The following is a 16353-nucleotide window of genomic DNA, read 5'->3' as shown; positions in this document are numbered from 1 at the left end:
GATTACTTAGAACCTGCTGAGCAATGGATTAGAGGGTTGCCCCTTCCCGGCAGAGAGGGACCAGCAGCCCAGAATTACCACAGATTTGCAGTCCTCTCAGCAGGGCCAAAGAGCACGGGCTATGCACAGCTACTCTAAAAGGACATCCCTGCCTAAGATGTCCCACTGCCCTTGGACAGGATGGTTTTCAGGGCTGTGGGTTTGCCCGGGGGAAGGTTACGCTGTATCTGCTATGTGGGTAGAGAGACAGAGCATCTCTACAGCTGTGCATTCTACCCAAGGGATGGGGCTTTCACCCATCACCCTTCCACCTTTCGTGGTGTCCTTGCAACTCTCCAGCCTGCTGAGTGATCCCATGGCTGCTAGTCGGAGCGCTCCAGGGCATGAGTGTGATTTTCTGGCTGGTGCAGTCCCAAAGGGTACAGTGTTGACTTTCCATCCAAAATGATCGCTCCTCCCGTGTCCCAGGGTTGTCCTCATCTTCCCAGCCTGGCTTTGTGTTAACTCTGTCCCTCTCTGTTCCTGTTTGCTCAGGTGCACAAGGAAGGAGCGGTGTGAGCGCTCCAGCGAGCCTCGGAGATTCGCCTCAGAGATGAAGCAGTGCGTCCGGCTTACCGTGCATCCCAACAACATCTCCGTGTCCCAGTACAACGTATTGGTGAGGAACATTAATCCTTGCCCCCCTCAGGTTTAACCTGCCCATGCAGTCTGACAGACCCAGGTATGTGCAGCCTGGGTTCAGCATGAGTGGGAAGGACTGGCAGCTTGATGCAAGAGGTTCTCCAGAGTCCATTAACTTCCCCAGCAACTTTCCTGGCAGAGAGAAAGATTTGCCACAGAAGAACATTTTGGCCTTGGTTATGCCCTGTCTAGAAGTGTGGAAAGAGGCTTCCTTGTTTGCTGTGAGTAGCTGAGGGCAGGTCTGAAGGGACTCTGTGCCCTGCAATTGTTGTGTGCACCCAACGTAGTTGATACTTCCCTGGGAGAGGGATTTGTTTATGGCTGGGCATGGACTTTAGGCAAGGGACATCATCATGATTAGAAATTACCTTCTAGAAGGAGGGCAAGTGAGGGATACCGTGAGTTATTTCAGTAAGCTCCAAGTTCCCATCTTCTTGGGTGGAAATGTTTCCTTCTTAAGCCACCAAGAACTCCACTCTACTCCAGCTCCAGCACCAAGTATGCAGAGCAGAGAGGCAGGATGCTACGCAGAGGAACATAAGGCTGCCGAGGTTCATGCTATCTCTTGTGACCTTCCTCAGCACAAGGTTTAATCTTTACGGCCTTGAGCTACTCAAGCCAACAAAGCCACACAGTGAATGCTGGCAGAGAAGTAAATGATCCTCAGGCAGGGCTTGGGGCAAGAAATCTCTGCTGAAGATCTAACCAGCTTGTGGTTTCTCTCCTGACTCATGACAGCAATACCTTATGTGGTGAGATCCCAACACGCTCCAAAAAGGAGGCAGAGACCCATTTCATTCAGGCTACTAGGGCTCTGTCTTTTTGGCCATACTAGTCTGGGCTGGAAATAAGTTGATAACCCAGACCCCAAAGCTCCATCTCTGGACGAGTTGGTCACTAGCCCCACACCCCGAAAGGTCTAAATGGAATTGCTCAAGGTGCAGCTGCCAGATGTCTTCCAGGTAACAGGTTTTGGAGTGGTAGGGTTTCTTCAGTGGTAATGAAATAAGCCTTTCAAAGCCTGCATGTCCAATCATTGCTGCTTTGTTTCAGCCTCTTAACTTTGCTGTGACTTTACTTTCCTAGGCTTCAAACAAAACTGATCTGAGACATCTTAAGTCCTTTGTTCTTCTGGGAGTTAAAGGTTTCTTTTTCTTATTCTCTCAGTAGTCGTTGAATTCTTTCATGTTGGAATAAATCCTGGGGGACTAGCTGGCTCAGGGCGATTGAAAATGATAACAAAATAAAAGACCTTTACCTCTAGGTTACTCCCAGGGCAAGTCAACCCAGAGCTGCTGGGATCAGAAGTTGTCATCATCTGACTGTTGCCCAATAATCTGCATGAACATTTTGATGGGAGTCTCAGCCCAGTCCCAGATAGACTGGTGACCCAGCTCATGCACAGTCACCACAGACAGTCTCTTGGAAAATCAGGAGGGGAGCACCAATGGACGAATGACTGGCAGCATCCTTACTGAGTCTCACTTGGGTTCTAGCAAAGGGTCAATGATATTGAGTTCTTGCCCACAGAGGCAGAGAAGATATCTGTGTGACCAGCCAGTCTTTTAAATTTTGCGCACTAACAGGGACTTGGAAAATTGTATCTGAGTCTGTTTCAGTCCAGGGCTGCTGCTGTGGGGTCTCTGAGGAGAGATGCTTGCTGGGGGAAGGCTCCGTTCTTTCCTCATTGCAGCAACTCCAGAGCAGGCACGTGGGCTGTAGGATTTCTTGTCTGTTCAGAGTGTGCACTGGCTCATGACATTTATGGCCAGGCACTACTGGTCTATCCATTGGTGTCATCTTCTGCATGGCACACCTTCATTCTGCATCATCCATGCTCAGAGAGAGATTTGTTAAGCAGAATAGTTTCCCCTTCTCCATTGCTAGCAGGGTATTAATGAGCAGGGAGACTGGATTTAGCCTGAGTGCTAAATTCATCCAAATAACCAAAGCTTTTTCCTACTCCCCATTCAAGACAAAAAAAAAATCACCTTTCCCATTGCCATTCCCCTTGCCCGAAAATGAACATACTCTCACAAAGGCTTTATGTCAGCCAGGACTAAGGCCTGCCTGCTCAGCCTTTCTCCCTGATGGTGCCTAGTGTGAAGGAATAGCTCCAAGCCTTCTCTAAGTGGGGAAAATAAAGTGTGTGGGAGCAGTAAGCATTATGTTATGTTATCATCCTCTCCTGTTTTGTCACCTGGACTGACCTCCTCTGTTCTTTCTGCTGGTAGAAACAACACTTCAGCATGCATTTGTGTCTCCTTTCAGTGGCTGTCACCTCAGATGGGGCCTCAGCTAGCTCATGGAGGAGGCAAGTGTGGAGAGCATCTGCATTTGTGCCTGTGTCAGGGGGTTGGCTCTAGTGTTTGGTCACAAAAATCCTAAATTTATACTAACTGCTAAGTCATCAGCAGGTGCTAGAAGTACCCTGGCATGCCTCTCTGTGTTCAGACATGATCTGGTGGGTTGGGCAGGACCCTCAGTGATGGAGAGCTGTGGTGCAGGACCTTAACTGGTCTGGGAAGTTAACAGCAGGAGGGTCCTTCTCCAGAGAATGAACGTGGTGGAAACCAGCCATAAGATTCCTTTTTCTCATGACCATGAGCAATGACATAGCAATGCCAAGGGGTGTTATGAACTCTAAAAACGTGGGCAATTCTTCCTGCACAGCTTTTTTTATGTATGGACCCCCAGTATAGCATGTCCCCAGAGCCAACTGCTTCTTTGGTGGGATGGGCAGGAGAGGTTTGCTGTGCCTCTAGAGACAGCGTTTTTTTGTGGCGGACTGAAGGCTGTAACTAGACTCTCCTTACACAGGAACTTGGTGACAGAGTGCTCCCCCATCTGCTGATGCTAGGAGAGCAGGCCGTAGAGAGTTAGACTGGAGCGCTACAGTTTCTCTGTAGTCTGCAGAGTGCCTCTTGTGAGTAGTAGTCACCTTCCTCAGAAACCGCGTGCCTTGGGGCCACCGAAGCCCTGGTCTTCACGGCTGGCTCCAAAGACTCCCTGCCTAACCTTACACTTGCATGACAGATAGCGAGCACTCCCTCCCCTCCACTGACCCAGCCAGCACTGGGATGCAGTGCAGTTGTCCCCGCATAGCCACGTACCACTTGTGTTGGCATCAGCATCTCATCCCCTTCCCCCTCCGCGCACACATCCCTCTCCTGAGTCGCTGCTTTCTGTTGAAGGAGGATGCTCTCTCTAGCAAGAGGCTCTTTGTCCAACCTCTCCAGTGTAATTCTCTCCTGCTGTCCCAGCTCTGTTTTTTGGCTTAGTATCTCTCTTTTTCTTTTTTTTCTATCTCTTCTTCTCTCCCTCCATCTTTGCTTGCAGCTGGTCTTGGAGACCTACAATGTCCCTGAGCTGTCAGCAGGAGTCAATTGCACCTTTGAGGACCTTTCGGAGATGGATGGCTTGGTGGTGGGCAGTCAGATCCAATGCATCTCGCCAGCTGCCAAAGAAGTGCCCCAGATCATCACCGAGAACGGTGGGTATCCCACAGCTCCTCCGTCCGCGCCACTTCTCCCTCCCTTCCTCACCCCACACCCCTGTGTCTCTCCTTCTACTTTCTCCCAAAGCAGAGCTCGTGGGAGCCTGAGGACGGGGTGTGCAAAGCACAGGGAGCAGGTGGGACGCGGTGCCGGTGCTTGCTGCTGGAGCTGCGCAGCAGCACTTTGTAACAGGAGCTGTCTGAATGTGTCTGTTTATGTGTGTACACGTGTGCAAGTATTGAGTTGCAATACCAGTAAATGCATTAAGATGCTTATATGTGTGATACTGTGTGTTTTCAGACTGCCACCGAGTGGCAGTTGCATACATCTAGCAAAGGCAAGAGATGGATGTGGGATATTTGTGCACCTTTTGCCCAGGCTGGTGTTGTACAACCCAGGGAATGAGGCTGTACATGCTCTCAACACATCGCATCCCATGCAGCAGCCAGAAAGTCCTGCAGGCATGAACGATCCTGCCTGTAATTTTATCCTGCTCCTCCCAGATTTAGATCTCTATGCTTAGTTCCTTGCTCTGTCCCCAGCCTTTACTGCTTTCAGCTGTTCCAGGTTTGCTACTGGCTCCCTCTCCCAAAGTGGTCCAGGACAGAAAAATACCTTGTCTCCAAGGATGGTCCCCCCACCTACAACTCCCTGCCCTTTTTTGTTTCCTTTTCTAACAACTTTTCTAGGTACTTTCAAGAGCACCGGTGGCTCTTTGCGGGGACTTACTATAAAAACCTTGACCCTGTTGGTCACCCCAAGAGATGCAGAGAGGGTGCTGCCATTTTCATCCTTGGCTTCTTGTGAAATGTACTGTAAAGTTTGTCTCTAAGGATCCTCAGGCCACAGAAAATGAAGTGACATGAACTGTCACCATCATCTCTGCTCTCCCCAGGCTGCACACAGCTGCAGGTGCTCTCCATTGCGATCCCAAAAAAAGCTCCCAGAGGGCTGTTACCATTTTCAGGTCCCACTGAGTTATCAGTCATGTTTGCCTACCAAGATAGATGCCAGAAACTATTTCCTTGGTATGGACATCTATCCCAGGCCAGGCTATAATCAACCAGCAAACAAAAATAGCAGTGGAAGCTGGAGGCAGGACAAGAGAGATTTTTTCTGAAGCATGGTTTTCAGAAAAGCTGGGCACCTGCGGCTTGTATCAACTTCGGCTTGTATCAACTTCAGCAGCTGGTGCTCCGCACCTCTGCAAAGACCAAAAGTCCTCCATGCGTAGTGCCAGAAGCTGGGTTTGAACCAAAGGATGTGCAGCTCTGTAGCACATCTGATCCCTGGGGCTACCCAATTCTCACATCCCGTTTTAAAATATATGCAAGACGCTGGCAAAGTTGTTAAATACGAAGCGGTTAGCAGAGTTGTCAAAGCCGGCGGCAGCAGATGGGCAGCAGAGTCGAACACTGGCAGCAAAATGTGTTTAGTGAAGTGTGTGGTCTGTGCGTGTGTCTGTGCGCGCGTGTGCTCGTAGGTGGGTGAGTGTGCACGCGGGCGCACACTGCGACGAATTGTCAAGTTTACTTTGGCCTGATTGATTAATGAATCTTTCAGGTGAGGAGGAAAATAATAGAGGTGAAAGGGCCAGCCAGGTTGAGGTCTTGAATTAAACATGGGTCCCTTCCCCACCAAATTACTGCAATTACTGCGCCCACTCATTACCCACAGCTGATGGGCTCTGAACAGGGCTTTTGGCATTGCGGGAAGACAGTTCCAGCATGGGAGCCATGGGAATGGGAATGAGGAGATGGTGTGTAGGAGCTGAGGTGCAGGCTTTGCTGCAGATGGGTCTGCTGTGGAAATGGATGGGTCCTTCTGGAAGTTCAATGGCTCGTGGATGTCTCTCACACAGAGATGGGTTCTTTGTATCCTAAGGCTGGGGTGAATGGACCTTGGGGTGAATGGGGTGAGTGAATCTGGAAGAACTGTTCATGTGGGAATCTTCCTGTCCATCAGTATTTCCCAGGCTGCAGATAGGGAACCTCTACCCTATCCTCACTATTATGGTATCTATCCTCCTTGCTCATTCCTTCACCCTGCTTTCTCAAGGTATAACCTCTCTTTGGGGGCAGGATCAGGAGGTGGCCTTTTTCAGGCATGGTTGTCCTGGGTATTGGGCCATATTCAGAGATGTTAAATAATGAGGGTGAGGAGAAAGTAGATCTTTCTTTATCCCCTTAGGAAAGCCGGTACATTTATCCTTCAGGCAGTGTATGCACAGGCCACCAATGTCTGGGGCCAGCAGTGAAATGTTCCACAGGCTTCTTCCTTCTGGGCACATCAAATGAACCAACAGCAAGGAAGAACTTTAAGGACAGTACTCCATCTTAACGGCCTCCTAATTCCAGACATCTGCATCCTTTCTTTGAGCTTAGCTTTCCTACCTGATGACTTCAGTCAGAATATTTTTGAAATTGGTGATGTATGGTCTAGACCTGTTGTCATCATACAGCCCAGACTCCGCTCCCAGGTATGATAATTTCCAGTGGTGAAGACACACTCCATCACCCCAGTACCGTAAAAGAGAGAGATGTACTCAGAGAACTGGGCTCTAGAAGGATTTTATTGCACTTTCTACATCTATTGAGGATAGACTAGCCAAGGTACTGTGGCACAGCTCCAGGTTCAGACTGGTGGCATGACCAACAGGGCTTAACTACACTAACAAAGCAGTCTCACACTGATGTGTCTTTTTTTTTCCCCAGGAGACCATCACATTGTCCAGCTTCAGCTCAAGTCCAAGGAAACGGGTATGACCTTTGCCAGCACCAGCTTCGTCTTCTACAACTGCAGCGTCCACAACTCGTATGTTCATTTCTTTTGATACCTGCTTTCCATTCCACCCCTGGATCTGCCACAGAATCCACTGCTGACTGGGGCTTGTGTCCCTCAGGAAGCTGGTTAGGTGTGGAGGTGACCAGGGGCCAGGGTCACTTGTGTGATAGTCAGCACGGTGGGGTCCCCCCTGAGAAGGCCAAGAGTAGCATAGTGACATTTGTTCTGTTGATGAGCCTCCTTTGCAGGAAGGCATTGTCTTGAGGAGTCATCATCGTCATCTTCACGTGTCCCTCTGGCAGAGGAGCACCACATTAGTGGGAGTTTGCCGCAGAATTGAGTCAAAAGTGAGTCATGACCTCAGCAAATGGCCCCCTCATCTTCCTATTAAGCAGTTTTTTGTGGATGGCTGGATCCTGCCCGTACATACGCACCTCCAACCCTCATCCATGCTGTCAGTCCCATCAGTAGGAGCTTGCCCCAAGTGGTTAGCATGAGCTTGGACCTTCAGATCTGGAAAGACGGGGGTTTCTGGTTTCTGCATGTTGTGAACTGAGCAGGGAACACCCAGCTGATTCCCTCAAGACCATTTTTTCCACCCTGCCAGCTTCTTTCCTGCCCTGCACCCCATTCTTCTGGGGTTTAGCTGGCACCCAGGGCTGCTCAGGAGCTGCCCCACCGGAGCAGGTCTGCAGCTTTCCTGTAGAAAGATGCTCTTCCAGAAGTTTGATCCACCCCTGAGCAAGGCTGAGCGGCTCTGTCCCCGCCACTGAGCCAGCAGAAGTGCCAAAAGCAGATAATTACTGCGGCTCAGCAATTCACGAGGAAACACAAATCCTGTTTCCGTGTTCCTGCTGCTTTGACAAACAGTGTCAGAAAGCAAGTATTGGGGGGAGAGCAGAAGAGATGGTGGTGTTAAATATTTATGGCATGTTTTGGTTTCTTACTTGACAAAGTATAATACACTATCCATTTTTAATTTGATGTATCAGAGCAAGCACTTGTTACCAATTTGAAGAATAGCTCGCTGTACCAGAGCTGAAAGTGGATTGGAGTTGAGCGAGATTTCAGAGAGACAGGGGAGAGGGTGGTGCGCCTGCCTGTTGGGCTCAGCCAAGCTCTACTGGAGGCAATTTTTTCAATCCTGCCCATTAAAAACCCAGTGGCACATAAGGGCCGGGAAAATTCCTCCCCACCCCAAGTCCCCTCCAGGTACATCAGAGCCTGCAGCTGCATGAAGATCTCCAACAGTGTGAGTGACCAGGAGTCACTACCGTCCAGCGCTTGTTTTGTGCAGAGAGCTCGTTACTGCTCAGTTTGGTTGCTGGTGAGCAGACATCATACTAAATGAAAGAAAAAAAAGTGTGATGTACGTATAAGTCGGTGCTGTAACACAGCCAGGAGAGGTGTTTGCAGCTCTTACTCTACAGGGTCTATGGGGCATAAGAGAGCAAAACCTTGTAAGATGGAGGGCAAGGCTCTTTCCTACACCCTGAGTAGGTGACATCCTAGATATGCCCTCTGCTTCCCAGGCAAGTGCTACAATAGTCTTTCCTTCTCTGCTGAGACGAAGAAAAGAAGAATACAGTTAATACATTTGCAAGAGTCCCATCACCCTGGGCAGAACTCACACTAATAAGCCTGTGGGACACAGGGGGAGAAAATGCCCTGCTTAATCCTTGGCTTTCTGACTTTGGTGCATCCTAGTTTGTGTCTGACCTCTGTATCATGTGTGAGAGCGGAAGGATTAACCAGATAGGACTGCTGGTGCACAGGGACTGCCCTCCATGGGCATCGCTCCTCCTGCCTGCCCCTCTCTTAGTCACCTTCTCACAATGTGTTTGCAGCTCCCAGGGCACTGGTGCAGTTCACTGTGGAGGCAGCAAGGCTGTAGCAGTTTACACCCATCCCCTGATCTTGTATTTTTGGTTACACTCAGGATTTTGTTATGGGCAAAAAAGGGAACGCCTTTTATGTATGAAGCTGAGAACTTGATAGTCAGATTAAAAGTTGTAACAGGGCAACCAAAATACAACGAATATTTATTATTACTCTAGTTACAATGATATGAATGCAATCTGAATTATCTAATTAATATGAGACACAGTGACAACCAGCTGAGGCCATGGCAAGTCCAGCACCATCCTGTGACTTGATGGTGTCGGGTCAGTTCAAAGCCTACGGCCTTCTGCTAGTGATGGCAAAAGCAATGTTTGCTGGGCTATATTTCCCTCTGAGAAACACTATCAGCCTCAAGGTCTGTCCTGTTGGCTGACAGGACTTGGCTGGCCAAGTGACTACTCTTTCTCTCTGTTTCCAGGTGTCTGTCATGCGTGGAGAGCCCTTACCGATGTCACTGGTGCAAGTACCGCCACGTCTGCACTCATGACCCCAGCTCCTGCTCCTTCCAGGAGGGACGAGTCAAGCTGCCCGAGGTAGGCAGGGGCACAGGGCATGCGTCGCGTACGTGGGCTGCTCGGGGCTGATGTCGCCTTTTGGCCTGGGACAGACCAATGGTCCAGGAAGTCTTCTCCACCTCCAGTCCCATTCTATCCCTCTTCTGCTGACCCTCCAGGAGACCCTCACCTTTCCCTCTGTAGATAGCTCCTCTCCTCTCTGCTCTACCAGACCCTCAGGGAGCTGCCCTCTCCCTCCTGTACACTACAGGGACCGTGTTGCCTCGGAAAGTCATTGCAAGCTGCCGGCACCAAGGGACTGGGAGGGATGGGAAACACTGGGCAGGCATCTCCTCCGGGAGAGAAGGAGGTTGCCTCTAAGCAGATATTCCTCAGGTTGATGAGATCTGGGGAGGATTTAGGGCTATGTCCACAGTGTCAGTGGATTTCAGCTGTGCTTCGAGCACCTCTATGGCTTTGTGTGTTCAGTGCCTAATGGCCAGTGCATCAAAATGTCTCCAGACAAGGCTGGAGAATGCCTCATTGCCAGTTGCTGAGCTGAACTGGACCTTGGGGCTTAATACAGAGCTGGCTGCTGTGCTGCAAATGCTGTCTAGCTCGTATTGTAACTAACAAGCACTTGCAGACAAGTGGAGCTCGGGAGAATACAAATAGGAAGCCACTTAATTACTTCCTGGTCAGGAATGGTCTGAAAACATCCTGGCCTGTCTGGTAAATGACCTGAGATGGCTCATTGTTTGTCTGGCCCAAGGGACCAGTACCCATTAAGAGATCTGATATCTGCTGAACCACTGAGCGCAGAGGCAGCTGCTGAAGACTCCGGCAACGTGTGTTGCATTCAGAAGATGAAATCCCCACTGCTCCCTGTGCTGCCTGCTGGGTCTGTTGTCTCTAACATGTTCCCCCACCTACCCCCAGCCCCTGACCCAGGCAAGCCAGTTTGCTGGACCAGATGACACACGTGTAGTGTCTTCACACTCCTGTGGCATCACCCATTCCCTCCCACCCCTTCCTTATGTGCTGGTTGAGATGTCACATATGTGCCGGTTGAGGTGTCCTGGAGCAGACATCCTGAACTGCTGTGGCATTGGGACAGGCCATAAATATTCATGAGCAGGGAGGCTGCCAGTTCTTCCTCTACCAGGATTCAGAATTTGCTGTAAATGTGCTGGAAAACTTGCTGATGAGCTGGAGGGCTTGACACCTTCTACTCGGTGGTGAAGTGGTGAAGGAAGGCAGCTCAGGATTCAGCCCTTCTGGTAGGCTATCCCAATCAGAAAAGCCCTATTCCCTTGCATGGAGCCTTGGCAGAGTTTGGCCAGTCCTGCTGGCCACAGGTCTCTGTGCCTTCTACTTCAGGAACTGGAGGGACCTCAGCCTCTTGCTCAGGTGGCATTCCCTGGGACACTTTGTCTCAGGTTCCTGCTGTGCAATGCCACCACCATTTATCTCCTCTGGCAGACTCCTCTGGTGTATCTCGTGTACCACGCACAGGACTCACCTCCCTAGTTCCCACCTCTTCTCTTCTCCAGCCCTCTGCCCAAAGTGAAGTGCCTACAAATCTCAGTGCATCTCCTCCTCCCTCAACTTGTATCACATCCCTGGTGTTTCTGACACTTGCTCCCATCGGAAAGGAGATCATGAGAAGCTCTGTGTTATCCCAGTTCCTTAGGGAAGAGACTGGGGATGGCACAGCCCCTGGTCTTTATTCCCTCCAAGGTCTTGCTCTGCAGAACTGGGGAGCAGGCAGTGGACTCATTGGCCTCGGCAGATCTGCCTATTTTAGTGCAACTTTTCCATCGCTGCTTTATCACCTCTCACTAGTTTTGTTTCTGAAAGGTATCCTCTTCAGACTAGGAGACAGATCCAGTCTGGGGGGCTTTGTCGGTAGAGATTGCTCTTTCTCTCTTCTATCCCCCTTAACACAGGATTTCCTGCTGAGCTTCAAATACTCCCTCTCTGATCTTGCAAAGCTGCTCTGTGCAATTTGCATGGCAGCAGGAAGAGGCACAAACTTGACCTTAGAAGACAATTGTTGATCTACAAGGCAATGAAAGCATTATGCGACACATATATGTTACATTGGTCATTGCTAATAAGGGCTGCAGCCCTGTTGGCTTCTGCAGCAAAACCATCTCCGGGCACAAACCTCTTTCCCACAGGAGACAACATTTGGCAGTCAGCTGCTCAGCTCAGGAGCTGGTTTTGCTGTCTGCTGTGCAGAAGAAACACTTCTCAGCACTGGAATGACTGGACAATATCTGCAAGGATAATGGCCTCGCAAAACGCAAAACTTTCACAGATAGCTTTCTGCCTGGCAATATGAGAAATGTCCTGTAGCTTCATGGTCCTTCTCATTGCCATCGGTGTGTTTGTGGCCCTCAAGGACACTAGGGCTGGGAAAGGATGGTGTCACAAGTGCCTTCTGACAGATTTACATTTGCTCTGTGGCCAGAAAGGTTTTGCCAAATGGCACTTTGAACAAATGCTGCGTATATCTCCCACACTTCTCCTGAGAAGCCACGTTCTCACTGACTCATCTCTCTCACTGAAATTTCCACTGTCTATTTTTTACTTTCACCTTCAATTCTTTCCCTTTCTGTCCTGTACCCATGCCTATTTGTTGAGTGGGCTCTTGAACAATAGAAACCATTTGGTATCTTGAAGCTAAGCCTGGCTTCTCATTCCCCATCCAGACCTCCACCCAGTTCACGATGACTCACAAGGTTGACAGGGCTGACGTCCGTTTCCAGACTTCCCAATGTCATCTTCAGTAGTGTTCAAAATGTACCATCACCCTGAGTGGGCCTATTTTTACTGGCTTTTCATCTCCATCTGCAATGGTCCTTTCGATCCTTTCCTCTACAAGCAGTTGGACCCTGGAGGATGAGGAGACAGAAGCGTTTGCTACCATCCAGGCATGAGTACCTTCTAAATAAGTAAGTCTCGAGGAGGTACTGATGCAAAACTGTACTACCAGCGTGGGATGGTTGGACCATCCCATTTGCAGTCCTTCCATGAATCTGCTGAGCAGATTAGCATGGCCGGCTTCCAGGATTGTATGGTCTGATTGCACCAAGAGACTCCTTGCCAAGCAAACAAATATTGGTGTTACTCTGTCATATGGACTGGTGCCAGAAACTCCTTCCCTCTGTAATCATCATTGCTGGCATGCCAAGCCCGCTCCCTTCCCCCTCACTATGGCCTTCACCTTCTCTTGCTGATACACCCACTTCAGGTGATTTTTTTTCTCTCTTTGGCTGTACAGCATCTTGCCGTAATGTGGGAAGAGGCTTCCCACTCTCCAGATGGCCTGGGCTGCAAATGGACCAATTGAGCTGGTACACATCACCCCTGGACCAGCCTGGAGCACTTTGAAGGGAGGCTTCTGCCCTTGTGTACTTCTGACTCTTATAATTTCCTTAGCCCATCTCACGAGTTTCTGGATACCCTTGGGCTCAACCTGCCTCTCTTTCAGGTCTTCTTCATGTTCTCTGACACTATCTTGGGTTTTTTACTTTGTTTTTTTCCTTGTAGTATGAGTTGCTGATTAATGCAGAGTGCAGGATGAATTTGAGCCTGATCCAGTGGGTCAGCAGAAAGGCTTTGGCCATGACCCACGCTGTCCAGAAGGCAAAATATTGTTTCTATGCGTATAGACTGTGATCTACCATCCAAGGGGAGCCTTTGAATTGCATGGTGGATAGCTGTGGTCGGCCAGCCCCAGGGTGGGACAGGGCAGCTGTCCTACCACCACCTGGCAAAAAACTAAACCAGAGATGGAGGAAGGACAGAAAAGGCACGTCCCTCACTATCAACAAGGAGCCATGACTTTCTTACCTGTCACTTGTCAGGTGCTCAGTGAATCAGCTCTGCCCATAACAGAGCTGAATCAACTAGACTGGGAACCCTGGGAAAGCCCATGTTTGCTCCTGGTGAAGAACTCCAGCGTGGTCATAAAGCAAGAGTATTTATGATTATGGCACTGAACTCAATCAAATAGGGTTGACGATGTCTCTGGATGATTTGCGGCAGAAATACTTCACCTTGGCTTATAATTTCCCCTTACAACAGGTTTTCGAAAGCCAAGTCTACTAGCTTGAAATATACTGAGTGACTTCTTGCTTTATAAAGAGGAACTGAGATTATTGCTATTGAGGCCAGGAAGGGAAAGAACGAGAAAGAAAAGACATTTTAATACTGAAGTAGCTTGTTGTTGTTTTTCACAAAGAGAGCTGCTGGCAAAAGTGGAGAGAATTAGTCTCAAAGATAAAAGGGAGCAGGCCAAGTTTCTGGTTTTTTTCTTGGCCATCCTGTCTCTGCTTTTGACATTTGTTGCTGACCGTAGCTAAAGTCATAGTGCAGGCTTAGCATCGCACCACAAAGCATTGCACTGCAGACTAATGCACTGTGAAATCAACCCTTACTTACTTGACACAATCACCAAGTAAGAGAGCTCAGTCGTTTTCTTCTGTAAATGGGCAAGACAGTCAACAAGTAGTGGAGGGAAACTGAGGCACGGAGGAGTAAAACAATTGATCTGAGGGTCTCCAGTGTGATAGAAGCTACAGAAACAGCACCTGCCTCTCCTGATGTGTATTACCCAATACACCTGATTGCACTGTCCATCTTGTCTTCGTACAGATCTGCTCTCATCCAGTGGGTAGTTTTCATGTCAGTGTTTCACAGACATATGTACAAGGATGAGTAAGCTGGGGTAGCCTACTTGAGTTGATGGAATAAAGGACTCAGTCTTCTTTTGTGCCTTATTCCCTGAGATGAACACTATCTTGTTCCGGGCCTTGCAAGGATTTTAGCTTTGTGTGGGGGAAAAGAGAGGGAAAAAAAAATAGCAAAAGCCGAAAGCAAGCCTAGATAACAAATCTATTATCCGCTGGGCTTAAAAGATACATAATCATTTAATTACCTTGAAGGAGGTTTTCATCTTTCCTTGCTCAGCCGATTTGCGTGTGCGTGTGTTTTTCTTCCTCCCCCAAACAAGCTTTTTATTAAAAGGATTTTCATCTGCTGCCTAAAAAGAGAACAGAAGAAAAGATCTCGCACCAAAGTGTTTTATGTCGAGTTGTACGTGCTAACAACAGTAAAGCCCACATAAAAGAAACAACTGCTTCAAATATTAATTTGTCAAAAGCAATAGAATGCTGTGTGAGCTGCATGCTGGCGAGCAGCTGCCGACGAGCAGAGTGTTGCTTTACCCAGCGCTTGCTCGTGCCTTGTGCTGAATGAAGAGCTCTACCAGAGGCCTCTGCAATGGAGTGCATGGATTTAGCTCTGGCTGGCCACTTGTGCTTCTTGGGGATGGGGTTTTTGGGAAACAGGGAAGAAGGGAAGGGAAAAAAGAAGGCAGGGAGTGATAATGACAGCTCAACCTGAACGGGGAGACATCTAAGAGACATTTGGACAATGCCCTTAATAACATGCTTTAACTTTTGGGTAGCCCTGAAGCGGTCAGGCAGTTGGACTAGATGATCATTGTAGGTCCCTTCCAACTAAAAATATTCTATTCTATTCTATTCTATTCTATTCTATTCTATTCTATTCTATTCTAAAGTGATAATGCCCACATCTCCTCATCATGGACTTTGTCTGTAGTAAACTCAGCAGTGCCCTTCCCCACCCTGCTGGTGCATCTCAGTCTGGCTCAAGGAGGGTTTTGCCCCAAGGTCTCAAAAAGCAGAGAGGTTTTCAGGGCCCCCAAATGTCCTGCTTTGTCCTCTTTGCAAGCTGCAGAAGGCAGGCGTGGTGCCCACCTCCTCCTAAAATGCACCCCAGTGGAAATGCCTGGGTGGCTGCACTGGGGAGGGGGTAGAGGACCTGCTGGGCCATCAGGTGAGCATGGTCAACTCCTTGCTCCCTCGCATCGACAACCCTTCTGGTGATGCATCTTTAGCTGTTGCTGTGGCAACTGCTCAGTTTCCCTCCCACTCCTGTTTCCAGCCTCCCTTAACCCGGCCAGAGAGGCGGCTGCTGGAAGCATCGGCACGGGGAGGAGAGAAAACCCATCTCTGCTCAAATTAATGGATCTCTCATTTCTCAGGGACTCTAATGACAGTTGCAGCGAGGCCAATACCAGAGCGCCGAATCTTTCCCCGCTTGTCGATTATCCGCTCACTTATCCTGGCACCTGTCTATCATTAAAAGGAGGCTGCGAGGTGTAGTTTCTATAGCAACTGCAGGCAACCTGCTGCCTTCAAGTGCTGGGAGCAGGCAGGGGGACTGGCAGGAGAGATGAGGGGATCAGGAGCAGCTCTAGACAGGCAGCTGCTGCGGGCAGCAGCAGCCACCCCGTACAGATGGGATCTGGCGTAGCGATGCATACGTTTCATGGCACCTGCTTTTAAAGCAGCATGGGGCTTTGGTGTTTAACATCTATTTAGGTCTTCGAAGTGTTTCCAAGCACGTGTGATGGAGTTCAGTCTTGTCGGCATCCTGTCCACGGGGAGGCAAGGGGTAATCTGGGAGGAGGCTGTAGCTGATGGTTTCGATCCAATCGTGCCTTGGGGCTGCTGGTGGTTTAACATTTCAGGCTGTGGCATTTCAGCCCTCATCTACCGTTACGGCCCTTTGCTAGAAATGGAGATGTATTGTGTAGTGGGTACATCCTCTTTGGAAAGGGTGTAGTTATGTAGTATGTAATCATAAGAGGAAATTAAACACAGAAAGTGGAGGCTGGGCAGAAAGCTTTCCCCTTGTTCATGGGGTCCTGTTAGAGCATGAAAATACTGCTCAGAGGCAGTATCGGGTAGTGTATGAGGACACCGGTTTTATTTCAGCAGATGAGAGTTTTATTCTTGCCTCTGCATTGGCTTGGACACGTTCACCTTTCTGTGTCCCTGTTTCTCTCACACCCTCTTCTGATTTGGGTAAGCACTTTCTGTTAATAGGTGCTTGTACAACACTTAGTACCTGGAGCTGTGATCTCACAGTGGGGGCTGTTCATAAGAAGTCTTTGA

General features: G+C 49.2%; 1 protein-coding gene across 2 annotated transcripts in view; it reads left to right on the top strand.

Moving 5' to 3' along the window:
• PLXNA4 (plexin A4) overlaps positions 1-16353 on the top strand; it is a 461691-nt gene that overhangs the window by 341504 nt on the left and 103834 nt on the right. For both annotated transcript variants that reach the window (XM_052790137.1, XM_052790138.1), the window contains exons 6-9: positions 535-658; positions 4021-4174; positions 6893-6992; positions 9283-9397. In XM_052790137.1, the coding sequence (XP_052646097.1) occupies positions 535-658; positions 4021-4174; positions 6893-6992; positions 9283-9397 (493 nt within the window). The remainder of the gene's footprint in view (positions 1-534; positions 659-4020; positions 4175-6892; positions 6993-9282; positions 9398-16353) is intronic.

This window comes from Harpia harpyja, chromosome 6, assembly GCF_026419915.1.
Source record: "Harpia harpyja isolate bHarHar1 chromosome 6, bHarHar1 primary haplotype, whole genome shotgun sequence".
Taxonomy (NCBI): domain Eukaryota; kingdom Metazoa; phylum Chordata; class Aves; order Accipitriformes; family Accipitridae; genus Harpia; species Harpia harpyja.
Note: the sequence above shows the minus strand (reverse complement) of the source record. Positions and strands in the feature narration are given on the sequence as shown.